At 50.1% G+C, this 26,865-nt stretch overlaps 4 protein-coding genes and 1 pseudogene across 4 annotated transcripts; 4 read left to right on the top strand and 1 right to left on the bottom strand.

Moving 5' to 3' along the window:
- Positions 1 to 511: 511 nt before the first annotated feature.
- On the bottom strand, positions 512 to 2,785 carry CUNH11orf68 (chromosome unknown C11orf68 homolog). Its single transcript, XM_055315156.1, has 2 exons — positions 2,640 to 2,785; positions 512 to 1,936 (listed from the first exon to the last, which is right to left on the bottom strand). The coding sequence occupies exons 1-2, from the start codon at positions 2,783 to 2,785 to the stop codon at positions 1,180 to 1,182; spliced, it is 903 nt and encodes a 300-aa protein (XP_055171131.1). The 3' UTR covers positions 512 to 1,179.
- Positions 2,786 to 2,984: 199 nt separating this feature from the next.
- On the top strand, positions 2,985 to 5,324 carry DRAP1 (DR1 associated protein 1). The gene is made up of 7 exons (XM_055308558.1): positions 2,985 to 3,266; positions 3,521 to 3,593; positions 3,705 to 3,798; positions 4,097 to 4,216; positions 4,340 to 4,433; positions 4,674 to 4,762; positions 5,108 to 5,324. Exons 1-7 carry the CDS (start codon positions 3,225 to 3,227, stop codon positions 5,211 to 5,213), a joined length of 618 nt encoding a protein of 205 aa, XP_055164533.1. The 5' UTR covers positions 2,985 to 3,224; the 3' UTR covers positions 5,214 to 5,324.
- A 6,720-nt stretch (positions 5,325 to 12,044) lies between these two features.
- On the top strand, positions 12,045 to 12,406 carry LOC129503184 (cytochrome c oxidase subunit 6B1-like; annotated as a pseudogene).
- A 9,452-nt stretch (positions 12,407 to 21,858) lies between these two features.
- Positions 21,859 to 22,167, top strand: LOC129499785 (SLC35A4 upstream open reading frame protein-like). The gene has a single exon (XM_055309657.1). It carries the CDS (start codon positions 21,859 to 21,861, stop codon positions 22,165 to 22,167), a length of 309 nt encoding a protein of 102 aa, XP_055165632.1.
- Positions 22,168 to 22,592: 425 nt separating this feature from the next.
- Positions 22,593 to 23,392, top strand: LOC129499468 (probable UDP-sugar transporter protein SLC35A4). The gene is given in 2 exon segments (XM_055309218.1): positions 22,593 to 22,998; positions 23,001 to 23,392. Coding segments are annotated over 2 exon segments (798 nt in total).
- The last annotated feature ends 3,473 nt before the right edge of the window (positions 23,393 to 26,865 follow it).

Here is a 26,865-nt window from a genome sequence, read left to right as displayed (position 1 = left end):
TGAATAGGTCATGAGACTTAAATAATACATATGGAAGTGCCTTGCAAACTGTCCAGTGGCCCATGACAGTCAGGGTGGGAGAAGTGAGTTCTTAGATGTGAGTTCCTTATGGCTGTACACATCATTCACCATATGAAGATGTCCAACCTAGGCTGTTGAAACCTAGCCCATCCTCTACTCACCAGACCATATGCCCTAACCTAGAAATGCCAGGACCAAGCAAATACACCCTTTGCGCGGTAGCCTCTCAGACTTTGCTGGTTCAAGCCCCTAGATTTATGAGAAACCACTGAGAAACCGATTCTGATTCTTGGGATGGAGGAGAAGCAGGACTGGCTTTGCAGAGGCTCTCAGAGAGGCTCCCAGTCTTGGCAGTGAGGTGAATCTTATTATAGGAGGCAGTTAGGCGTGCCCATGTAGGGACAGAGAAGCAGGCTTTCCTGGCCCAGCTTCTTTCCAGAGACCAAAGCAGGTAACCACCAACACAGTATTTTAAAAAACACTCAAGACACAGACCCAAACTGGGTTTTATTGAAATGCCAGGAGCAGGCACATGTCAAGGTAGTGAAGGAAGGAAGGTGGTGCAGGGAAGGAAGGAAGGTGGTGCAGGCTGTATGAGGTGGCAGGGAGGGGCAGGACCCATGTCCATGGCCCTGGCATCCCCTCTCTCTGCCAAGGGCTGAGTGGGTACAATCACCCTTCCCCCACCCCACCCCCAAAATAGCATGCTTAGGCCTGCAGGGCCTTTGCCCCCTGGACTATGAAGGCTCCAAGAGGGACTGGAAGCACTAGTTTTCTCTCTTGTGAGGGAGGAGAAGGAAAGGATGCAGGAGAGGGAGGTACAGCTGGGGAGGAGGGTGGCTAAGGAAGGCTCTCCTGGGAATCTGTACCCAGCCCATGGTCCTGGATGACAGAAGGGAGCAGCAGTGAAAAGACAGGCTGAGGGTCCGGCCCTCAGGGAGCCAGAGCCTCCAGGTGGTGGGAACTTGAGTCAGCCCTGGACAGAGGGCAAAGGTTCAAAGGGACCAAAGATGCAGGCAGTTCCCGATTGACCTGGTCCTCAGAGCTAGGGGTTTCAAACTCCTTGGGACAAAGAGGAGGAAGACAGGAGGATCCAACCCTAGCAGGGAGCTGAGTGGGAGGGGGGGGCAGAACATGGTCTCCCCCAACTTGGCCACACTAGGTCAGTTCCACATTGTTGGCGCGATCCAGCACACGGGAGCCACGGGTACTGCCCCCCAGCTGAAAACGACTCTCATAGAGAGTGGGGCAGAGGTGCCAGCGGTTGGCCCGGTAGATGCCCAAGTAGGTGTAGACGTCAGGTTTGTAGGTGAGCAGGCACTTAATGCCTGCCGCACGGATGGCTGCATCTGCCTCCAGTACACCTAAACGGTCCGTGAAGTCATCGGTGTAAACACAGATGACCTGGCGCCCACCCTCCCTGGCCCGTGGGCTCACCTTGGCCACCTGAAGCTGGCCCTCAACCACAGCCCGTGCAATGCCAGCCCAGGCGTGGTCCAGCTTAAAGCCAGGTGCCAGGTGTATCAGCCACTTGCCAGACAGCACATGATGGGTGATAGCCAGTTGGCGCAGGGTACTTGGTGTGATGGGCCGCCCGCTGGTCTGCAGAGCCTCCCAGGCTGCCTGCAGGCCCTGCACATCGCCCGAGTTGGGGACATAGCCTTGCCCATATGCTGCAATCCAGCCCACGGGCTCAGAGTTGGGTGAGCCAGGGTCCCCATAGCGAGTAACTTGGGATGGTGGGTACTTGGCCAACCAGGCATCCAGCTCGGTAGCAGGTGTGGTGCGAGCATCAAACACCAGCCAGGGGTCCATGTCAGCTGCCATGGCCTCTGCGGCCAGGTGCTCTGCAGTGAAGCCATCCTCGCGGCCGCCTGGAGAGTCTTCCTCCTCCATCTCTTCACCTGGCTCCATCCTGCCATGAAGGAACAGAGTTAGAGCAGGTCCAGGACAGACGTACAATGTGCTGGGCCCTATCTGGTGCAGCCAATGGGCTTAATTAAACTCCGTGGCCTTAGGCAAGACTTAAGGTCTGGTGCCTCAGCTGCCTCATCTTTACAGTGGACAAAAGCTGTTCCTGTCCCGTAGAGCTATGGAGCATTAAACGCCTAAGGTGGAATAAGCGCTGCATAAAGGTTATTACTAATGCTATTACCACTCTCCCCAATTTACAGACCAGAAAATTGAATCTCAGAGAGAAGTGACCTACCCAAGGTCACACCTGCAATGAATGACAGGGGCCGAAATGTGAATTCAGGTTGGGAGCAACCGGCCCAGCTACACCTCCCGGCCCTGTCAGTAACTGGCAGGCATCCCGATCGCTGGGATTCAACGGAGGGAGGCAGAGAAGCGCACTTTCGCGTAGCATTGAGGCAGGCCCAGCAGGACCAGACCTCCCGGGCTGGCGCTGTCGGGCCTACTTGAGCACGAGCACATTGATGCCCGGAAAGAGCCGTGACCAGTCCGAGGCCAATGGGGCGACAGCCGGCCTGGAACCCAGGCTTGTTAGAGCCTACGAGAGCGCCAGCCTCGGGCCCGCCGCGCCCGCCGCCATTAGCGCCCACAGCCCGAGCCGCGCCCCCGCCCAGCCCTGCCCCCTCCCGCAGCCCCGCCGTCACCTCCGGCCTTCGCCGCGCTCGGCGCCGGCCCAGCCCCGCGCCCGGCTACGCTCCTGCCGGGGCTCCGCGCCGCCGCCGCCGCCGCCGCCGCCGCCGCCGCCGCCCCCGCCGCGCCCCGCCCCCGCCACGGCTGCCGCCGCCGCCATCTTAGCGCCCGCCGCCTCAACAACAACTTTATAGACAAGCGCAGCACGGGGCGGGGCCACCGGGCCTGTCGCCCGCGCCGCGGGGCGGGGCCTACGAGGGGAGGGACTGACCCCGGGGGCGGGGCCGCCAGGGGAACCGGGGCGGGGCGGGGCCTCGGGGGCGGGGCTAACGTTCGCTTTCCTAGGCTTGGGGGCCGGCGGGAGTGGCGCTCCGGTCCCGGATCGACGCGCACCGCCCGGGAGGCCCCAAGGGGAGGGCGCTCCGGCCCTGCGAGCGGCGCCCTGACCGGCGGCGCTAGGACCGCGTGGGGAGCGGCGGGGGCGGAGCAGGCGGCACCAGGACCCGGGGGAACCGCGGCAGGCGGGTGGCGAGCAGGCCCGGGGGCCGGGAAGCTGCGGGCGGCGGCGCTGGGCCCGGCGTGGCGAGAGAGGCCCTGAGATGCCGAGCAAGAAGAAAAAGTATAACGCGCGGTTCCCGCCGGTGAGCACGTGGCCAGGCCCCGGAGGAGCGGGCCGGGCTCTTTGGAGGCTCGGGCCCGAGCCGGGCTTGGGGAGGTTGCGTGGGGGGGCGGGCGCACCGTGGTGTTCGGGGTACGAACGCCCCGCCCCCTTCCGTGCCCTCCCGGCGTCCGTGTCCCCAGCCCTCTTTCTCCCGGGATAACCTCTCTCGTTAGCCCCCAGCACCCCTTTCTGGGATGGAGGCGACAGGGTCCGAGTTTTCTGCCCCCTCCCCAGGCGCGGATCAAGAAGATCATGCAAACTGACGAAGAGATTGGGAAGGTGGCGGCGGCAGTGCCTGTCATCATCTGTATCCTGTCGGGGCCTGGCCGGGTTGAGGGACCTGGGGTAGGGAGGGAGCCCGGGGTCGCCTTGTTTAGGTTGGGGATCCCCCACCCGTGTTCTCCTTGACGCTCCTCAGCCCGGGCGCTCGAGCTGTTCCTAGAGTCGCTGTTGAAAAAGGCTTGCCAGGTGACCCAGTCCCGAAACGCCAAGACCATGACCACATCCCACCTGTGAGTGGCCTGGGAGCTGGTTGGGCCCAGTAGAACCTTGCCCCAGGAGTTCACGCACTTAGGAGAGGTGGGAGGCTGCTGGGAGACCAGCAACGCCTCGAATATGGGTGGGTTTGAACTGGGGGAGGAGGGGTTGGGTGGTGTAGCAAGGCGAGAAGGTTCAGTAGTGGAGATGGGACGGAGGTTCTCCAGGCTCTATCCTCCTGATATCCATCTCCTGATATCTCCTGCTGTCCCTTGCTGAGAACCCAGACATCTGGGCCCCAGCTGAATTCCATCTTCTCCTCACCTCTTCCAGGAAACAGTGCATTGAGCTGGAGCAGCAGTTTGACTTTTTAAAGGATCTGGTGGCCTCTGTGCCTGACATGCAGGGAGACGGGGAAGACAACCACATGGATGGGGACAAGGGTACCCGCAGGTGGGGAGCCAGGGCCAGGTGTCCAGGCAAGGAAGGCCAAGGCCAACTGGGGTTGGGGGTGACTGGGACGGGGTGATCAGGGATGGTGAGACCTCTGGGCAGATGGACTGTACCTTCCCAAAGGGGTCGGAAGCCAGGCAGCAGTGGCCGGAAGAATGGTGGGATGGGAAGCAAAAGCAAGGACAAGAAGCTGTCAGGGACGGACTCAGAGCAAGAGGTGAGTGAGGCCCGCAGCCCTCTGGTCTACTGTGTGGTGTGGAGGGGGCGGTCTTGTATCTGGCCTAGCATGGTGGCTGGACACCCGGACCCATCCTCACCTATGGTTTTTTGTAAATTAGGGCTGTAAAGTTAAGGCTAGAGAGTTCAATGTCTTGTCCCTGCCACTCCCAGGGATCTAGGCTCGCCAGTGATGGGCTCATGCTTTTCTTGTCACTTCTGACCCCTGCCTTGCTCCCAGGATGAGTCTGAGGACACAGACACTGAGGGAGAAGAGGAGACACCCCAGGCGCCACCCCAGGCTGGCCATCCCCCTGCCCACTTTCAGAGGTAATGAGCTTGGGGCACCAGATGAGGCTAGCAGACTCCTCAAGGCTGGCCTGCTCTTATGGCCACTGGGTTTTGTTGTTTGTGGAAGATTTGGTGGATGAGAGGGGAGGAACTGAGGAGGGCTTAAAGGCAGAATGCTGCTGTCAGAAGATCCCCTCCCCTGCCCCCACCCAGCCCCATTGGAGGGGGCCTGGGCAGGAGCTGTGTGACCTGCTCTGGGTCCTTCCCTTCTCTGGGCTCAGCTGCCCCTGGGTACAGAAGGCCGGGGGCTCCATGCTCACGAGGGTGGGGTAGGTGAGCACTGGCAAGGGGCCTGATCTTTCTCTTCTGCTTTCTGCCCTGCAGCCCCCCGACACCCTTCATGCCCTTCACTTCGACTCTGCCTCTGCCCCCAGCACCCCCGGGCCCCTCAGCACCTGACGCAGAGGATGAAGAGGACTATGACTCCTAGCGCCCTCTGCCCCCCCCAGGCCACACCCCCTTTTAGTTGGTTTTAGTTGCTCTGGGGGAGGAGAGAAGATAGAGCTGTTCTTAAATTTATTAAAAAATTAATAAAAGGGAACACCAGTGTCTGTCCCAGCCTATGTCCAGGGCTTTGTGGCCACCTCCCCATACATCTACCTGTTTTCCCCATGCTGAGCTGAGGCCAGAAGTGGTGGTAGGCAGGGCAGCAGCTGAGTGGAGGGAGGCTCCAGAGGCCATGGTCCTGCCAGGGTAGGAGCAGGGGTGCTGACAGAAGGCAGAGTGGTGGTGGAGGACTAGAGCCAGAGGTACTGGTTGTGCTGGAGGATGACCTGTCCTGTTTTGCTGTGTGATCCTGGCAAGGTTCCTATCTTTGAGTGGCCTCTCCTTATCTCCCTGGTAGAGATCTTTCTGCCTACTCCAGGCTACTGCAAGGGACAGATTGGACAAACAATGGGAAGAGGCCTTGCAAGCTATAGAGCTCTGTGCCTGGTGCCATGAAGGGCATGTGGGAAGGGGCAGTGGGAGCAGAGACAGGTGGGATTGTCAGGGGCCTCAGAGATCAGCTTCTGAGCAGGAGAGTGACCCATTTGGTCAGTCCACCCCCATTTCTGAGTAGACCCTGGAATCGTGGGGTCCCCAAGGCAGATGTGTGCTTTCAGGGAGCAGGGGCTTGGTGAGGTTGGGCAGGAGATGTGGTGGACAGTGGGTAGACTTGAGGTGTATGTTCTCAGTAGATCTAAGTGTGTGGCAAGCTGACTGGCTATGGGGCTGAGAGGGAGGGAACCCTTAGGGACTGCTAGGTTTCTTTCCATAGTGACGTGGGCAGGGGCCCTGTTCCAGCTGGAGGACACAGAGAAAGAGCAGGATTAGGTGTTAGGGTCACAAGTTGGGCTGGCGAGTTTGGAGTGCCTGTGAAGCTGCTGTGGAGAGGCATAGGATGGGTACTGGCATGTAGGGGACTGGAGACAAATGTGTGAGCCTTGAGAGTAAGTGACTTCACCCCAGGGGGAGAGGGGAAGGCCTGAGCAGGCCACCCAGGGAGACTGGACAGCAGCCACACCCAGGTGCCCCCTGCCCCCTGCCCCTGGGCACTGGGGGTGCCTCCAAGTGTGTCTGGGAGGAGGGAGAGGTAGGCAGCTGTCACAATAGCTTGGAGGCTTTAGGAAAAGCTGGGTGATGGTTGATGAGGGAGCTGGAGGTAAGAAGCTGAGGTGGGAAAGTGATACTCAGGCCTGAGAAGCAGAGATGAGAGCCGTGGCTCAGAGTGAGGACAGAAAGACAATTTTTGGTTTTGTTTTCTAAGGTAACACAAATGCAAGCTGTAGTGAGGGAGGGAGACTGATGCAGTAAGGTGAGCTTGCCTGAGGCTGGTCTTGGCCTGACCAGGGGGAAGTGGAGGATGATGAGTGGGTTTGGTAGGAGTCCTGAGGTATTCAGGGGTTTGTGTTGTGCTGTATTGCATTTTATTTATTTATTTATTTATTTATTTATTTATTTATTTATTTATTTATTTATTTATCTATCTATCTATCTATCTATCTATTTATTTATTAGACAGGCAGTGATAACAAGAGAGAGCAAGAGTGGGGAGGAGAGGGAGAAGCAGGCTCCCCATTGAGCAGGGAGCCCGACGTGATCCCAGGACCCCAGGATCATAACCTGAGCCAAAGTTAGAGGATGCTCAACCAAGTAAGTCATCCAGGTGCCCTGAGGTATTCGGATTTTATGCAACAGTGTCTGACTTCTTTGGGGCATAGGAGGCCAGGTGGCAGTGTGGAAGGGCCCGGGCACCTGGAGCCTAGGGGCACCTGGGTCCTGTCTGCCTCTCGTCTGGTTGTAGAGCCATTGCTGTCTTTTTGGGATCATCTCTCTTCTCTTCAACCTGTAGTATGTGCAGCTGATCCCACTCCCTGAAGTTAGGGGGTATGGATGTTGCACCACATCTTATGGCCGCAGTGAATCGTGCAGGCTGGGCCGTGATCCTAGCAGGCCAGGCAACACACCTGAGCCCTTGACGTTAGGCGGGACCATTGGAGAAGGATTTTGACAAGATGGCTAGGTTTCCCATGGCACTGGAGGCAGCAGGGAGCCCTTTCGGGAGTCCTGACGAGAGTGACAGTGGCCACATTGGGGTAGCAAAGCTGGCAGGATGCAAGCTGGGTGCTGCTGGAAGCCATTCCCCACCCCAAGGGGTGGTCCTGACTGAGAACAAAGTCAGCGCAAGAGAGCTGGGAGGTTCAGAGATACGGATTTCTGATGACACCAGGACCTGGTCTTGCCTGAACCCTGTTTACCTTGGACTTCTTAGTCACATGAGCCAATAAACGTTTTCCTCCTTCAAAGCCAACTGGCTTTCTGTTACTTGCAACTGGAAGAGTTCTTGCTGATGGGGATTATGAATGGGAAGCGGTCCCCAGCGGCGCAACAGCAGGAGTTTTCTCTAGCAGTCAGTTGGGCCCACTCCAGGGGTAGGTGGACACCTGGGACCCCTGGTTGAGGGTGTGCCACGTGCCAAGTGTGATGAGTGGGGTGGGAGAGGAAGAGAACCTTTGAAGCTGGTTGCTGGGCTGTGTCCAGAGATGAGGTTCTGCACTGAGAAGTTTCAGAGTGCCTGGGCTGGGGACGACAGGAGGAAGGCAAGGAGGCCAGGGTGCTGGAAGCAGCCTCTAGACAAAAGGCTTGATGAGGCACAGGTGAGGGGGAGATACCCAGGAGCCAGTGGCCTGGGTCTCTGTGTTCTAGGCTTGTTTCTTCAGTCTGGGCAGTGGGCTGATGAGTGTACCCTTGGGAGCCAGGCCCTGGATTCAAATGCTGCTAGCCTTGAGCAAGTTCTATAGCTTCTTTGGGTCTCAGTTTTCTCATCTAAATGGGGCTGGTGATTACCTATGTTGGTTATATATGCTATACTAAATGTGCTTGGTAGTTACTAGTTGGGGCCAAGGGTTGACTCAACAAACTCAAAATACATAAGCTCCAATGCAGTGGATGTTCATCACTTGCTCACATAAGACTCGTAATGGGATTTGTCTGATCAGTGGCAGAGCTTCTCCAAGGAGGACCTGAGGTCCCAGGGCTCCTATCTCGTGGTCCTACCATTTTCAACCCATGACTGTCAGGCCAGTGCGGAAGGGACAAGCTCATAGCCCACAGAGGTGTTTGGGGGCCAGGACTGTAAGTGGCCCATCGCCTCTTCACTTCCTACTGGAAGTGTCACAAGGTCCTACCCGAGGGCAGCTGGGAAAGGTGGCCTAGCCCACCTGTGGGGACCAACTGGCTGGTTCTGCCCCAGGACCTCCCAGGTCTTTGGGAAGGGCCTGACCCAACCTCCGCCAAGTGTTAGGAGTGCAGCCTCCTGAGTGAGGGCGGGGGGCTTAGGAGACCGTACCCCTGGCTGGGCTTGGTCTCTTGGTGCATCCTGGGAATGGGAAAGATGGCCATGCCCGACAGGCAGCACAGGCAGCACCAGGAGTCAGCAGCTGGTCAGCAGTCCCATCTGCAGAGCTCTGCCTGGGCCTGGATGATTTTCTCTTTTCGTTCTCAATTTCCACTGTGGAGCCTTGAGCCTTGGGCCAAGTCCTATCTGAAGGCCTCAGCCCAGCCTTGGCTCCACCCTGGGATGGTGTAAGCGGGACTAATATGTGAAATGGGCAGCCGCTTCTGAGGCAGCACGGCCACGAGGGACTGCCACCCTTGGGTGAAACGTATGGACGCAGCCCTCCTTGCCAAGTGGAAAGGCTCCCTCTGTTGTTCACCTGAGTATTCATGTAGCACACGTTCCTTGAGCACCCAGCAGGAAGAGGAGAGGCCAGACCAGCCATTGGGAGCCTGAAACAAGGAGCATGTAATCCCTGGGGGCTGGAGAGGAAAGTAGTGGCCTTAGAACTCACACTGCTGGTAGGAATCTCAGGTGGTGCCACCACCCCAGAAAAGGGTCTGGCAGCTTCTCCTTGAGTCTGTTGACTGTGCTTCCCTGCGGCACAGTTCCTCTAGGAGTGTGTCCACTGACAGATGCATCCAGGAATGGTCCTGGCCCCCAGCTGGAGACAACGCAAATGCCGAACAACAAGAGCATGAATAAAGAAATGGGAGAATATTGGGCAATCGAAAAACACTAACCACTGTTGCATGCAACATCTCGGGCGGATCTTGTAGACATTCTGTTGAGCAAAGGGAGCCAAACACAAGACTACACACACTATGATCTAATTCATTCAAATGAAGTTCAGGAACAGGGAGCAGGAGTCAGGATGATGGTACCACAAACGGGGGTGATGGGGCTGGCCAGCTGGGGGCGCAAAGGAGCCCTCTGGAAATGTTTTACCGCTTGAACTGGGTGGTGCTTGTATATAAAAATACATTAAAGCTGCACATTTAAGGTACACATTTTTACCATAGCCTTATAAAAATTTTATCTACCTATTGAGACCCCATTGCATGCTAGGTAATGACAATTATGTGTGCTCTCAGAGTTGATTCCTGAGGGGGAGAGGTAGACAATAAGGAGATATCAGACGGTAATACATGCCCTGGGGAAAATAAAGCATAATAAAGGAGGGAGGAGTAGGGAGTCCTGGGGCAGGAAGGGTGGCCCCAGCCATTCCATGCGGGGTTCAAGGGAGACTCTGATAAGGTGAGATTGGACCCCATTAAGTAAGGAGCTATCTGAGGAGAGGGCTCCTGGCAGAAGGACAGTGAGGACAAAGGCCCGGAGGATTGTGATTTAGTCCTGTCAAGTTTCTCTATGGGCTGGCCTGGCTCCCACTACCTCATCCACCACCCAGAAGCCTGATCGTCGAACCATTACCCTATACTTGGCCTGCCTTGGCTGGGATGTGTTTTTGTGGCAAAGTCTCAGGAACTCAGAAGCTTTCTGAAGGGGAAGAAGGCAGTGGTGTGGACACATGAGGAGCTCCTATCCACGTGTGCCCTGTGCGGGGTCCAGGGGTCCAGTGAGTGGGGAAATGGGAGTAAATGGCCTCCTCCTCTCACTCAAGGGCCATCCCTTCTCAGGTGCAATAGGTTTGGCTCCAGGACATGGACGGAACCAAGTTTCCAGGCCATGGTGTGGCAGCGGAATGACACCTGTGACCCAGATGCTCTGCCAGGGGCCTTGTCCTTCCTTTCTCGGGCAGAGCCTTTGTGAGAGCAGCAGGTGGCTCTGGATTCCTGTAGGGGATTCCCTGTAGCTGAGGAGTGAGGCAGGAGTTGGGTGACCCTCACTTCTTTTCATCAGAGGGAGGTATATTCTGAAATCATTTTCATCCTATTTTGTGTGCATGTGCATGTTCAAATGTCATTTTAAAAAAAAGTGAAATGAGGACTAAAGTCTCTGCACCCACCCCAGTAATCAAAGAGCTCCAAAGGAAAACAGAAGATCACACATGACACCTGTCAGAGTGGCAAGAATAGGAAGCCATATAAACACGATAGCTGGTAAAGAGCTGGTAAATGGAAGTCTGGTGCTTTTGGTGGGAGTGTAGCCAGTCAGGATGTTTGCAAGGGCTGTTTGACATCTAAGTGCCCTGGCAGGTCCACTCCTGAATAAAACCTCTCACAAATAGAAAAACGTGTCCTAGGTATGTTTTGAGGTGGTGAAGAGCCAGAGGCTGTCAGATAGCAGTGTGGACAAAGCTTAAACATATAGTGTTGCATAAAAACCAGAAAAACAGGGGATCCCTGGGTGGCGCAGGGGTTTGGCGCCTGCCTTTGGCCCAGGGCGTGATCCTGGGGACCCGGGATCGAGTCCCACGTCGGGCTTCCAGTGCATGGAGCCTGCTTCTCCCTCTGCCTGTGTCTCTGCCTCTCTCTCTCTCTGTGACTATCATAAAAAAAACAAACAAACAGAAAAACATAGAACAAGATACACAGCAGAGCCATGTTTGTGGAAACTGAACCTAGAGGAGAACAACAATCTTGCATATTTCTGCCAATTACTCTGTGGCCTGGGGCAACTGACTGAAGGTCTCTCTATTTCTGTTTTCTCATCTATAAGGTGGGGACAATAGCAACTCCTTCAGGGACATGTGACGATTAAATGAGATTTGATACATTAAGTGCTTAGCAAAGTGCCCAGCACACAACTAAGCACACAGTACAGTGCCTTAGGTCACTGCTACATATGGAGCTCAATGCCTAGAAAGCAGGTTGGAAGCACATGTGCCAAACATAAGAGCAGCGGCCTATGGAAAGCTGGGATAGGTTGGGGATGGGCTGAAGGGAAGGTTCATTTCAAAAGGAGTTTTTTTGGAGATGCTGGGGATGCATGGAGTGCCCCAAGCAAGAAGCATGGGCTACTTCAGACTATGCTCCCAAGTTTAAATAAAAACAGAAGATATTGGGATCCCTGGGTGGCGCAGCGGTTTGGCGCCTGCCTTTGGCCCAGGGCGCGATCCTGGAGACCCGGGATCGAATCCCACGTCGGGCTCCTGGTGCATGGAGCCTGCTTCTCCCTCTGCCTGTGTCTCTGCTTCTCTCTCTCTCTCTCACTCTCTGTGACTATCATAAATAAATAAATTTAAAAAAAATTTAAAAACAGAAGATATTGCCAATTGTCATCCTCCAAAATTGGCTAAACCCATTTATCCTCCTAGACAGTGTCTTACAAGGATAGGAGAACAGTGGCCCTGAAGTATTTATGGGATCTTGTATGTTTTTATCACTCACTCACTCAACAAATATTTCTGGGCATCTGTTCTGGGCTCTGGGGAGGAACACAAAAGATTTGACAACCTGTAGCTTGTGGTCTGACTCTGGGGTCTTTGCTGAGGGTCACATTGAACTGGAAGCTGCTTCAGGGATGTCTTTGGGACTCGGCACCATGGCAGAAGACATCAAAACCCAAGTCAAGAACTACTAGACTTGTCCCTTTTGACAGCCACTTCCCCAACCAGAACTAGACCAGGAACTGCAGGCAGAACTATCTGGACTTCACTGCAATGACTGTTAAAGAGGGCGATGTCTCCGTGTGTGCGTGCGTGCGTGTGTGTGTGTGTGTGTGTGTTTGTGAGTGAGTAGTACCAGCATGTGTACAAGTCCCTCTGCCCCAAATCCTGAGTGTCAGCCAGGGTTAACCACAGGGCAGAAGGCACATTTCCTGGGAAAATCCGAACTGGCTCCAGCCACCCCTCCACTGTCTTCCATCCTCCCAGGGTGGTGAAGGGGGACCTCAGTACATGGTGATCCCCACCGTGGGATCCTGAATCATGGCTTAAGTAACAATACTCACTGGAAAAGTGTAAGACTGTGTCTGTGTAAAAGAGCCAGATGATTGAGCAAGAATATAGGGGTGGAATTAGTACTTTGACCAGGAAGAGGGGCTTTTGGGTGATTATTTTTCCCATTTTGTTTTGTTTTGTTTTATGTTATGAAACTGACCACCTTCTCTATACCCCCCCCCAAATTGACCACCTGCCCCTCCGACTTCTGTTCTCGCTGGGGATGGTGTAACTGGCAGACCAAAAACAAAAGTTACAAACACCTAAGGGCTGAGTGGTAGGTGCCAGGAAGGGAGAAAAAGCAGAGAGGGAAGGGAGACAGGGTGTGAGTGTGCACACTGTTCCAGGACCTCAGAGGAGTGGCCCTGGCCACTGAGTCCTTTCCCCTGCCTTGTTCCTGCGAGAGGCATGGTGCTGGTTTCCGGCCACAGACTCCCTGTGGTGGCTGTGCCCTGGGACCCGGTGTCACTTCCACTCCCCTTAAGTGCTTCAAGTTGTGTTTCTGCCTCATGGATTCTCTGCCCCCACCTGCCCCCTCTGTCTGGAGCCACATCTGACCTTGCTGTGAAGCTGGGCATTTGTGGGGCAGGGGAAGGGGGGACGGCAGGCACGGAGAGCTGATGATGGGGTAGGGGCCCCTTAGAAGGGGCCTCCTCCACACCCCTACCACATACAAGGCAGTAGATTACCCCATAAAAGTCTGGGCTCTGCGGTGATGTTCCCTGTATTTTATAGCACAACACTCATCAGCTTTGTAATCATATAACCTTGTAACACATAACCTGACCTCTCTGTGCCTCAGTTTCCCTATTATGAAACAGGCATCATCTTTTTCCCTATCTCTTGGGGATGTTGTAATCTCTGAGATCTACAGAGATTTCTTGACCCTCTGTTTTCTGCCAGGCTCAGTTTTAGGCAATGGCATTTGACCTGGCCTTGTGTACTTGACCTTGGGTGAGGGTGGGGGTTTCACCCCTTATTGCACTTGGAATCACTGGGGATCTGTGAAGGCTACTGATGCCTTGGGCCCATCTGTGGAGATTCTGATCTAACTGCCTGGGAGGCCCAGTTTTAAAAGCTCCCCAGGGGGTTCTAATGTAAGCCAGGGTTGAGAACCGCTAGGCTAACAATCCACAAAACAACCTGGAACAGTGTCTTGCTTCTAAGCCTTCCATACAAGGGTACAAGGTGCTGTTCCCTCTCCTAGACCATCATTATCTGCCGCCTGAGTCATCCTCAGTACTCCTCACTGGCTGCCCTGCCTCCAGGGTCCCTGGGGCTGAGTCTTTCTCCACTGTGGGACCAGAGTCCTCTCTGCAAGCTCAGATTTAATCTTCTGGCTGCCCCTGTCTCCCTGGGTTTGAATCCTACTGCCCTCATGACTGGAAAATGCGTCTCCTCCCAAAGTAATTATCTAACTGCACCTACACTGTCAACCCAGCTCACCTCCCTCCACCACTGTGTTAATTAACTCCTTGTGTGCCACTCATCACACACACACACACACACACTCAATGCCTTCGCCACATGGGCTTTCTCAGTCTTCACAGACCCTAATACTACTCAGCCTTTAAAGCTCAGCTCAAATGTCACATCCTCCAGGAGTCCTTCCTGGAAGCCTGGCTGAAAGTGGCCTCTCCTTCCTTCGGTCTTGGGTTAGTGTTTGTGTGATATACCTTACCCCATCTGTTTCCATTTGAATCTCTCTGTGTCCTTGCATTCAGAGTGGGTTTCTTGTAGGCAGAATATGTTTGAGTCTTGCATTTTTAATGCAATCTGACAAGCTCTTCTTATTAATTGGCACATGTACACCATTTTACACCCTTTTTTTATGGTACCAAAATATATGTATGATTTACCATTTTAACCACTTTTAAATGTTCAGTTCAGCGGCATTAAGTATTTAAGCATTGTTGTGTGACTGTCACCACCACTATCCATCTGCAGCATCACTTCATCTTTCCAAACTGAAACTCTGTTCCCATTAAACACCAACTCCCCCTTATCCCCAGGCCCCGGTAAGCAGTGTTTTATTTACCATCTCTGACTTTGACTATTCTAGATATCTTATGTAAGTGGGATCACACGATATTTATATTTATGTGTCTGGCTTGTTTCACTTAGCATAATATCTTTAAGGTTCATCCATATCTTGGCATATGCCAGAATTTCTTTTTTTAAGTTTTTTTTTAATTTTTATTTATTTATGATAGTGACACAGAGAGAGAGAGAGAGGCAGAGACACAGGCAGAGGGAGAAGCAGGCTCCATGCACCGGGAGCCCGACGTGGGATTCGATCCTGGGTCTCCAGGATCGCGCCCTGGGCCAGAGGCAGGCGCTAAACCGCTGCGCCACCCAGGGATCCCTAGAATTTCTTTTTTTAAACGGCTGAATAATATTCCATTAATGTCCACACCACATTTCATGTATCCATTCATTCATTGAGGGGCATTTGGGTTGTTTCCAGCTTTTGATTACTGTGAATAATGCGTCATGACCATGGGTGTACAAATATCTATTCCAGTCCCTGCTTTCAATTCTTTTGGCTATACGTGCAGATGGGGTATTTCTGGATCATATGGCAATTCTATGTTTGAATCTCTGAGGAATTACCATACTGTCTTCCATAGCAGCTGCATCATTTTATCTTCCAGCAAAGCACGAGATGCCAATTTCTCCAAATCCCCACTGACACTTGTTATTTTTTGTTTTTTTTTTTGCTTATTGAATTTCTCCTTTTTTTTTTGGCAAGTTAAGCACATTTACATTTAGTGTATTGATATATTGGAATATGCTATTATGTGACTTTAAAAATTTTTACTTGTTCCTCTATTTTTGTTTCCTCTTTCTTCTTGTTTGTCTTTCTCAGTGATTAACATTTTTGATGAATATCTCCTTCCCTAATTATTTCTCTATTTTTCTATCAGTTTGGAACTTATCTTTCTTTTTTTTTTTTTTGTAACTACTCCTACAATTTTACCAGGTGTGCTAACACAAGATGTTACAATTAAATGATATCTTTCCTCTCCTTCCAATCACAAAAGGGCTTTAGGACTCTTACACTTATGTCTCTTTCTCTCACCTTGCCTTCCATTCCATTGTCATCTAATATTTCCCATTTCTTATTCCCACAAATTAGATGCTATTACTGTTACTTGAGACAAACATTGCCCATTTGGAATTAACTGTTTGTTTACTATTTTATTTGCCCACCATTCCTTCATTTTGCATTTCTTTTGTAGCAATGATGCTGAGTACATTTTCATGTGCTTATTGGCTATTTGTATGTATTTTTTTGAGAAATATCGATTCAAATCCTTTGCCCATTTTTAAAGATTTTTTTCTTTTTCTTGAAGTAGAGGTGACATACAATGTCATATTAGTTTCAGGTTTACATTAGTTTACAGGATAGTGAATTGCCGATTCTATATATTATGCAATGGCTCACCACAATAAGTGTAGTTACCATCTGTCGCCGTTCAATGTTGTTGCAATATTATTGGTTAAAATCCTTATGCTATACTTTTTAATCCCTGTGACTTATTTATTTTATAACTGGGACTTTGTACCTCTTAATCCCCTTTGCCTATTTCGTTCATCCCTATATCCCCTTCCCTCTGGCAACTACCAGTTTGTTCTGTGTATTCATGAGTCTGTTTCTGTTTTTTCTTTGTGTGCTTGCTTTGCCCATTTTTATATCGGGTCATTTGCCTTTTTATTGTTGAATTTTAAGAGTTATTTATATATTTTGGACACAGGTCCTCTATCAAATATATGGTTTGCAAATATTTTCTCCCATGTGGTGGGTTACCTTTTCACTTCCTTGATGGTGTAATTTTTAAAAAAGATTTTATTTAGTCATGAGAAACACAGAAAGAGAAGCAGAGACATAGGCAGAGGGAGAAGTAGGCTCCCTGCAGGGAGCCTGATGTGGGACTTGATCCCCATCGATTCTTTTCCCATTGAATGGTCTTGTCACCCTTGTCTAAAATTAACTGACCATAAGTGTAAGATCTCCTATTTCTGGATTCTCATTTTTTTTTTTAGATTTTATTTATTTCTTTGACAGAGAATTAGAGAGAGAGAGAGTGCACAAGCAGGCAGAGCAGCAGGCAGAGGGAGAGGGAGAGGCAGACTCCCCACTGGGGAGGGAACCCAATATGGGGCTTGATTCCAGGACCCCAGGATCATGACCTGAACCAAAGGCAGATGCCCGAGTGAGCCACCCAGTCCAATGTTGGAATGCCAAACATTGTGAATTTTACATTATTAATCTGGATTTTGCTGAATTCCTTTAAAGAATATTGAACTTTTACTGGTAATTTAGTTACCTATGGGTTAGGTTTGATCATTTCAAGATTTGTTTCAAGCTCTTTTATGGCAAGCCTAGAGTAGCTTTCATTGACGGTTGATTTAGGCTCACTTCCAAAGTATGGCTTGTTTGGTTCTTTACTGAATTTTCTGTGTATTCAGTGATATTTGTCTACTCTGACTAGAGAATCTTCTTACAAATATTTCTAGAACTGTGTAGAAGAATTTCTAGGATATTCAAATAACTGGGAATTATTTGTCTTCAGCTCTGCAGTAATTGCTCTTCTCTCTCACTTTCTAAGGATTTTATCTAGGGCAGCCCAGGTGACTCAGTGGTTTAGCACCGCCTTCAGCCCAGGGCCTGATCCTGGGGACCTGGGATCGAATCCCACATCGGGCTCCCTGCATGGAGCCTGCTTCTCCTTCTGCCTGTGTCTCTGCCCCTCTTTCTCCGTATGTCTCTCATGAATAAATAAATACAATCTTTAAAAAAAGACTATTTATTTATGAGAGAGAGAGAGAGATATCACACATGCACAAGCAGGGAGAGCAGCAGAGGGAGAGGGAGAAGCAGACTCTCCACTGAGCAGGGAGCCCAATGTGGGACTCAATCCCTGGACCCCAATATCATGACCTGAGCCAAAGGCACACATTTAACCAACTGAGTCACCCAGGTGCCCCTGTTCTTCCCTTGAACTGTATTTTTGTCCAGCTTTGTGGAATTTTGCCTTATGCCAGGTGCAAATTAGTATTTTTCCTAAAGCTTAAGGGGATCCCTCTACAAGGTTTGGAGCTCTTTTTCTTTTTTTTCTTTTTTTTAAAAATTTTTATTTATTTATGATAGTCACAGAGAGAGAGAGAGAAGCAGAGACACAGGCAGAGGGAGAAGCAGGCTCCATGCACCGGGAGCCCAACGTGGGATTCAATCCCAGTTCTCCAGGATCGCGCCCTGGGCCAAAGGCAGGCGCTAAACCGCTGCGCCACCCAGGGATCCCTGGAGCTCTTTTTCTACATAGGTTCTTAAATGTTCTACCTCACAAATTCTACCTGTCTTTTGCCTGTCCAAACTCTGATCTCTGACTCCTTAATCAGTGAGACTGATGGACCCTGTTTGGATTCCCCTCCTTGCATGTAGTAGGGCATTTACCTCTGGGCAGGTGGCAGATGTAGATGACCTGAATGATGGTAGGGCTTACCTCACCTGCTTCCCTTTTCTCATGGATTACGGTCCTGTGCAGTCAGTTTTCTAAAATCTAGAAGTAGTTTTCCTAACGCTTTGTCCAGTTTCTCAGTTGTTTGTGGCAAAAGGATCAATTTGGTAAAACTTACTTTCTCATGGTCAGAATCAGAAGTTCCTCTATCCTCCTTGGAATACCCCAAATCCTTTGCCTATTGCTCTTCTGAGATTCTTCCCATGTTCTGATTTTATCATAATCGTCATTGCATGTTTTACCTCCCTCTGTTGGACTATGGCCATCTCAGGGTCAGAGGGCTTGTTTTATTCACATCTGCATCTCCACGGTGTCTCCTGGTTACTTGGCACATGGTAAGCCTGTGGTGGGTGTTTGGTCTGCCCTGGCCATCTTCCTTCAGGACACCTCAAATCACATCCCCACCTTTAGAGTACTGCTCCTCCCACTCCAACAAGGTGGTAGTGCCAGAAATGCTGGTCCACATTCCCTTCCCACTGGGTTCCTGTGATTGGTGCAGGGATGGCCACAAGACTTGAGGCAGGGCATGTCAGAGTCCTTCCCTAGGATTTTTCAACCTGGGAAGAGTTTTCTTTTCACACTGGTGGCAAAGGTCCAAGGATAGCAATGTGGTGCTCCCTGCAGCCAACATTCCCATCAGAGAGAATGAAGGTGACAGAGAGAGGGAAATGGAGATGAAATGAAGAGGAGAGTAACATACACACGCGCACACACACACACCTACACACACACCTATACACACGGAGGCAAGGGGCCCCGAGTCCTGCCATCCAGGCAAAATTGGGCTCAGGTACACCTTTGCCCTTTTCATGAGTTAGTCATTTATTTTACCATTTTTTGGCTTAATATAGTCCTGTCAATCGCAAATCAAAAGGACCTGACATATAAAAGGCATCTCTGTACATTTGCTGAATGAATGGAAATAATTTGCATACCTGCCTCATGCTCAAGGCACATGAGGTAGTTTCCAACAAGAAGTAGGAAGATAAAATAAAAATAGAAGTAGAAGATCAAAAACATAAAGATATAATTTAAAAGAGGATGTGAAGATCAGGTTCAAGAACATAAATAAATAAATATGAAGCCCATAATGTGCTCTCAGATCTATTAACTGAATATCATGTTCTTCTCTGAGCTTCCTGGCAGCCAAAGCAGCCAAAACAAAAAGGGAGATGTAGTGAGTTAGCTTCTTCCCTCTACCCAAGGAGCATATAGCGCCTGCAAGTTCTTCAGGGGAAAGAACATGTATCCTAAAGGAAAAGTTTCAGAGGGGGCTCCATGAGGAGGTAGAGGGTGGTATGGTAGAGGCCATCCCCAGCCACATTCCAACAGCCAAAGCCTGTAGTGAGCCTCCTGGATCTGGTCCTCAGAACATGGGCCTAGGAAACAAGTAAGGTTGCCAAGTGTAGTTGTTAATGCTGTTAGTCTTGCCTTGAACTTTCAGTGGCTCTGGTCACAGTTGGTCACTCCCCCCTCTTTGAAACACTTTCTTTGCTTGGCTGGGAGCCTTTACTCTCTCCAATTCTTCCCCACTGGCTGCTCTCTGGTGTCCATGGCCCCATCTCTCTGGCCTCTCCTGATCTCTGAAGGGTGGCAGGCCCCGCTCTAATATCTAGACCTCTCCTCTTCTCTCCTCTCTCTGCCTCTCCTGGCCCAAGCCTTCCAGTGTCTTTCCCAGATGACAGTCCCTCATTCCACCCTGGCTCTCCTGTCTAATCTCTAGTAGTCAGAAGGACCTTTTAAAAACATAAATAAAAAAAATTAAAAAAAACATAAATCAGGGGTGCCTGGGTGGCTCAGTGGTTGAGCATCTGCCTTTGGCTCAGGTCATGATCCATCCTGGGGTCTTGGGATGGAGCTCTGCATTGGGCTCCCTGCTCAGCAGGGAGTCTGCTTCTCCATCTCCCTCTGCCACTCTCCTTGCTTTTTCTCTCAAATAAATTAATATAAATAAATACATACATACATACATACATACAAACATAAATCAGCTCACATCACTCGCCCTTTCAAAATCCTTTGCTTGAAGGCTACTTTCTCCAAACAAGGTTTATGGGATATAATTAAAGATTATTTTTGTCTCCCAATGTTCCTCTAAAATGCATAAGAGAATTTCTCCCTGTTCCCACAAATGAAGTTATGACTTTCTGTGCCATGTTTTCTTACAGTCCTATGATCACCTGAAGTCACTAAATAAGTTGTTAGACCGCCCGTTTTGCATGGTAGCCAAATCTCTACACTTGATGAGATAGTTTCCACTTCCCCAGCCATGTGGTCCCTGCTGATGAGGAAGAGGGAAGTCAGGTCTCCCTCCCTTCCCTCCTGCTCTCCCAGTTTAAGAACTTGCTGCTGTTGGAGCACAGGGAGGAAGGAGGGTAGGGGGTGCAGAGAGTTCTTCCTTGATTGGCTCTGGATAAGATGGCCAGTCACTCTATGAGTAGCAGGTGTTTAAATTGCGTTCTTGCCCTGTGGCGGCTTAACAGCTCCTTTATGGGCTACCTCCTTGACTGTAACTCCTGGGAAGTGGGCAGAGATTCTCTTTTGGCTGGCTCCAGTTTTCTTTTGCTTGGCACACACGTACCTTCATTGGGTGCCCCCTGCCAGATAACAGAAGCCACCTGGACAGGACCTCCTGCTACCTTGCCGCAGGCCAGTTCCCACTGTGGTTCCATAGCCATTCTGGAAGTCTCATGTACCACTGACCTACAGGACTGCCATGGCTTCAGAGAGCCCACCTGAGCTCTCCAGGCATCTTCCTTTAAGTGCTTCTCCCCAGACTTAGAGACTAGCAGGCAGTCCCTGGTCCTACTCCCTGAGGGCAGTATTAGGGCTCCTTTTCTAAATCCATCTCCTCACAAAGTTTCCCTTTCAGGATCTACTCTATTTCTTTATACTCTTTTATTTTTATTTTTTTTAATTTATTTTATGATAGTCACACACACACACACACACACACAGAGAGAGAGAGAGAGAGAGAGAGAGAGAGAGGCAGAGACACAGGCAGAGGGAGAAGCAGGCTCCATGCACCGGGAGCCCGACGTGGGATTCGATCCCGGGTCTCCAGGATCGCGCCCTGGGCCAAAGGCAGGCGCCAAACCGCTGCACCACCCAGGGATCCCTATTTCTTTATACTCTTGAGGTGCATCAGGGGTTTCAAGAGTGGCAAAATGAAGGGGCGCCAGGGTGGCTCAGTCAAACATCTGACTCTTGATTTCAGCTCAGGTCATGATCTCAGAGTTGTGAGATTGAGCCCCATGTAGGGCTCTGTGCTGGGCGTGTAGCCTGCTTAGGATTCTTTCTCTCCTCCTCCCTCTGCTCTTGCCCTCCTCAAAAGTGGCAAAATGGGTTTTTCCAATATCCTGTCACACTTTCCATCATGTTTAAGACAAACGTAGAGTCCTTCTCATAGGACAGTCCGCATGATCTGACTCCTGAGTCCCACAAAAGTTTAAAATATCAAATATTGGGAGCGCCTGACTGGCTCACTTGGAAGAGCTTGTGATTCTTGATCTCAGGGTTGTGAGTTTGAGCCCCACATTGGGTATAGAGATTACTTAAATAAATGAATAAATTTTAAAAATGAAATAAAAACTTAAAAAAATAAAAAATACAATGTCAAAGAATTTTACAAATAATTGGACGTTAGTAAATATAAAAACTTAAAGTGAATGCCTTTCCAGGAAAATATGAAATGTCAAAGTTGGAACAAAAATATCAAAAATTTCAGTAGATCAGTAACCAGTAGAGAAAATTATCATCTAAGACTCCAATACTAAAGAGTGCAAATGGAGGTACTTTTACAGGGATGTTCCACAGACTTTCAAGGAACAAATGGTCCCTATCATGTATGAGTTGTTCCAAAAGACGAGGACTGGCAACAAGTTTGCTGGGGAAGATGGCAGATGACAAGGATTCTCTGCCCAAGCTTAAGGACCTGGTATTTCTCAAGAACCAGCTGGAATGCCTGCAGCAGCGTGTGGAAGAAGTCAGCAGTGGTGTGAGCCAGGAGGGCTCGCTCTTGTCCTCCCCATTCCTCAAGGGCTTCTTAGCCTGCTATGTGGTGGCCAAACTGAGGGCATCGGCAGTATTAGGCTTTGCTGTGGGTACCTGCACTGGCATCTATGCAGCTCAGGCATATGCTGGGCCGAATGTAGCGAAGACATTGAGGGACTATCTTCAGTCATTGAGAAAGGGGCCTGACTAGCTCTGGATCCCATGGAGGAGAAAGGATGAGCACCTCTGGCCTGCAGTTAGAGGCCTTTCAACCACAGACACCATATTTGGCTTCCCGACCTATCACCTTTTGCTATCTCCAACTTGCCCACAGCCTTCATCCTTGCTTTCCTTCCTGCAGAGGGGAAACGGTGGCTTATCAGCCAGCAGTTTGGATGCACCTCCTTAACCCCATGGGACTGACCCCGAAACTGTGGCTTCTAGAGCCACCAGCCCCTTTCTCTTCCATCCCTGACTATGGAGTTTGCAGCTGACTCTAATTCTCAGTATACTCTCTAGCAATGTACCACAGCTCCTCCCTCCTGGGAGCTGGCTCCATACTGATTTTCTTCAAACTTGTTACAATTCCCACTGCCCCCTTGCTAGCTATACAGGCCACCCAGGTCTGGTTTGGGCATGAGTGTAGAGGACGGGGGTATGCCAGGCCTGGGCCGTCCCAGGCAGGCCTACTGGACCCTGATGCTACTCTTATCCACTGCTATGTATGGTGCCCATTCCCCATTGCTGGCACTATGCCATGTGAACAGCAAAGTGCCCTTCCAGCCCTCCTCAGCTGTGCTGCTGACTGAGTTGACCAAGCTACTGTTGTGTGCCTTCCCCCTCTTGGTGGGCTGGCAGGCATGGCCCCAGGGGGCCACACCATGGCACCAGGCTCCCCCATTTGCACTATCAGCTCTATTCTATGGAGCTAACAACAACCTAGTGATCTCTCTTCAACGTTATATGGACCCCAGCACCTACCAGGTGCTGAGCAATCTCAAGATTGGAAGCATGGCCTTTTTCTACTGCCTCTGTCTCCAGCACCTCAGGGCCTAGCAGTGCTGCTGCTGATGGTGGCAGGGGCCTGTTATGCAGCTGGTGGCCTCCAGGACCCTGGGAACACCTCTCCTGGATCTCCGTCAGCAGTTGCTGCTGGCCCCATGCCCCTGTATATCACTCCACTGGAACTGCTGCTTTTCATCCTATACTGCCTCATCTCAGGCCTCTCGTCCATGTACACAGAACTGCTCATGAAGCGACAGCGGCTGCCCCTAGCACTTCAGAACCTCTTCCTCTACACTTTTGGTGTGCTCCTAAATCTAGGTCTGCATGCAGGTGGTAGCCCTGGCCCGGGCCTCCTGGAGGGTTTCTCAGGATGGGCAGCGTTTGTGGTACTGAGCCAGGCAGTAAACGGACTGCTCATATCAGCTGTATGAAGCACGGCAGCAGCATCACAAAAACAAAACAAAACAAACAAACAAACAAACAAACGAAAACACCAAAAGGCAAGGACTGAGAGAACGCTGCATAGTTCCTCATATGACTCCCAAACCGGCTAGAGACAGTATCAGAAAAGGAAGATATAGAGCATTTTGCCCTGAATGCACATGTTAAACTACAACCTAATTGAATAAAATATAGAAGAATGCTCCACCTAAGGATGGGGAAAGAACATCTTAAGACATCCAGAATACAACCCCCCACTCAGACATTCATGGATCCAACTACATCAAAATTAAGAATTTCTATTCCACAAAGATTCTCAGAGCTAATATTGACAGACAGGTGGTTGCAATCTAGTGAATAAAGAACTTCTACAGGTCAATGAGGAAAAGACAAGAAACACAATAGAGAATTGGACAGTGAATATAAACAGGCAACTCAGAAGATTTGGCTAAAAATGGCAAGAAATTAATGACGATGTGGTCAGAGAAATAATCAGTGCAATTCAATTAAAATTACAATGAGATACCATTTTATAACCATCAGGTGAGTGAAAATTCATAAAGCAAATCATATCAATGTTTGGTGAGGGTGTAGGAGGCAGAAATCTTTGGTGACTTCTATAGGCCTTTAAGCTGGTACAGTCTCTTGAGAACATTCTGAAATGAGGCATACATTTCTTCCGAGACTGCACACTTTGAATCCTTGGTAAATAAGCCACAGAAATTTGTGTGCACTGGAGCACCTGGGTGGCTCAGTTGGTTAAGTGTCTGCCTTCGGCTCAGGTCGTGATCCCAGGGTCCTGGGATTGAGCCCCATGTCAGGCTCCCTGCTCAGTATGGCACAGCGTCTGCTTCTCCCTCTACCTCTGCCCCTCTCCCAAACTCGTGCTCCCACTCTCTCTAAAGTAAATAAAATCTTAAAAAAAAAAGAAAGAAAGAAACTCGTGTGCAAGTGTTCAAAGAGGTCTTTACAAGGGTGCTGGCTGCAGTGTCCTTTGTGGAAGCGAGAGTCAGGGGCCACTTTGGCATCCGTCCTCAGGAGGATGGGTTAGTGATGTGTAATGGATGCAAACTATGCAACACCAGGCAACAGTCAGAATCAACAGTTTTTTTTTAAACTTTTTTTAAATTTTTTATTTATTTATGATAGTCACAGAGAGAGAGAGAGGGGCAGAGACATAGGCAGAGGGAGAAGCAGGCTCCATGCACCGGGAGCCCGACGTGGGATTCGATCCCGGGTCTCCAGGATCGCGCCCTGGGCCAAAGGCAGGCGCCAAACCGCTGCACCACCCAGGGATCCCAGAATCAACAGTTTTTTAAAAAACATAGTGTTCAGAGAATAAGGAACAAAAATGAGATCAATAGCACAATACCATTTATATAAGCTAAACCCACAAACGCATAAAAATCATATTAGATATTTCCCCACAATTCATTCATATTGAAGTGGGATGGGAATGGGGATTGAAGACAAAGGAGAACAAAAATAAACTCAAAACAATGAAGTGGCCTTGTATCCATCACTGATTTTTGGTCATTGTGAGATAAGGAATGCCGAAAACTCACCTCCCTGCTCCTGAGGACTGGAAGAAGAGAAATGTGTGGACACAAGGAGGCGGTTCACAAATGGCTCATGAAGCTATGAAAATGCACTCATCTCACAGATAATAAAGGGAATGCAAGTTATAGCAACAATGAGATAATATTTTTTCATCTATCAAATTAATGATTTTTAAAAATTATAATACACTCTGCTGGTGGGAATGTAAACACGGTTGATAGAAATCTACACTGATTGGGGGGAGTGGTTAGTTATTATCAAAATGTAAATTGTTTAGAGCCAGCAAATTTGCTTATAGGAACATATTTTGCAGAACTATCCAATGTGCCACACGTGGGTGGCTCAGTGGTTGAGCATCTGCCTTTGGCTTGATGTAATCCCGGGTCCTGGGATCGAGTCCCGCATTGGGCTCCCTGCAGGGAGCCTGCTTCTCCTTCTGCCTGTTTCTGGCTCTCTCTGTGTTTCTCATGAATAAATAAACAAAATCTAAAAAAATAAATAAATAAAATGACTCACTGTCTTAGGTCTCAGTTTTTGCACTGAAAACCAAGCATTCCTAGGGATGCCTGGGTGGTTCAGTGGTTGAGCATATGCCTTTGGCTCAGGGCGTGATCCTGGAGTACCAGGATCGAGTCCCACGTTGGGCTCCCTGCATGGAGCCTGCTTCTCCTTCTGCCTGTGTCTCTGCCTCTCTCTCTGTGTGTCTCTCACAAATAATAAATAAAATAAAATAAAAAGAAAACCAAGCATTCCTAAGCAGGACCCAGATGGTTTAACAGGCAGAACAGGAGGGGAACAAAGAGGGCGCCATCACCCCAGCACCCATCCCACTACCAGGGGTGTGCAAGAGGACAGAGGCAAGGAGGAGAAGCCTGTGGTGGTAAGCTGGGCTTCCTCCCTCCTCAGGCTTTGAGAGGGGCTCAGGAAACTTTGTTTCCAGAAATTTGGAAAGATCTGAAGGTTAGAATCCGACTGTGCCCAAGAAACTGGAAGTGCAAAGGGGATACAGTGGGCAGCCGCCACCCTCCTGGGTGAAGGTCTGCACAGGGAGAGCTGGCTGCCTGTGATCTAAGAGTGAAGTAAACCCTCCAATCTCAGGGGGCAGAAGATGTGGGGGGTAGTGAGCCAGGTGGCCAGCTTGACAGGAGGGGGTGCCAGATGGCTATGGGGATGATGGTGACTGTGCAGAGAAAGGCATTCTGGGTGCAGAGGAGTGCAGCTTCCTGTGCCAGCAGTTGGGGCTAAAGCTGGGGACAGAGGGAGCAGCTTTGGTTGAAAGTTCCCAGAGAGGTCTCTGGAGCACCCATAAATTGCCCAAAGACAAAGCTTCAACATGAATCCTGCCAGTCCACAGAGTGCCTTCCACGCCATCTGCTCCTCCCTCCTTTCTGAGCTCCACCTCAGGGGAGATATATTTTATTCCCATGTATGTCTGTATATATTTAAAAAGATGTCTATCTGGCTCAGTCAGTGGGGCATGTGACTCTTGATCTTGGGGTTGTGAGTTTGGGCTCCACATTGGGCATAGAGCCTACTTTAAAAATATATAGAACAAAACAAAATAAAAAATAAAGTAAGGGAAATGTTTGGGGCTCCTGGCTGGCTCAATCAGGAAGGCAAGCAACTCTTGATCTCAAGGTTATGAGTTCGAGCCCCACACTGGGTATAGTGATTACATAAAAATAAATAAATAAAACTTAAAATAAAAAAATGCTGGTGTATGTGCTCATCAGTTACTGTAAGATTATGTTGCATTCACATCACCTTATCCACCAGCTACTGGGTTCTAATCTGGAAGCCAAAGGAAGGTGCGTGAGAGGCAACAATCTGAAAACATGTGTAAATTATTCCCACTAGGTTTCTGCCTGAGATGATAGCACTCTGCAGTGTATTTTCTCTTTAT

The sequence above is a fragment of the Nyctereutes procyonoides genome, unplaced genomic scaffold (genome assembly GCF_905146905.1).
Source record: "Nyctereutes procyonoides isolate TBG_1078 unplaced genomic scaffold, NYPRO_anot_genome, whole genome shotgun sequence".
NCBI classification, from domain to species: domain Eukaryota; kingdom Metazoa; phylum Chordata; class Mammalia; order Carnivora; family Canidae; genus Nyctereutes; species Nyctereutes procyonoides.
The sequence above is the reverse complement of the archived record's forward strand: the minus strand, read 5'-3'. Positions and strand labels throughout refer to the sequence as shown.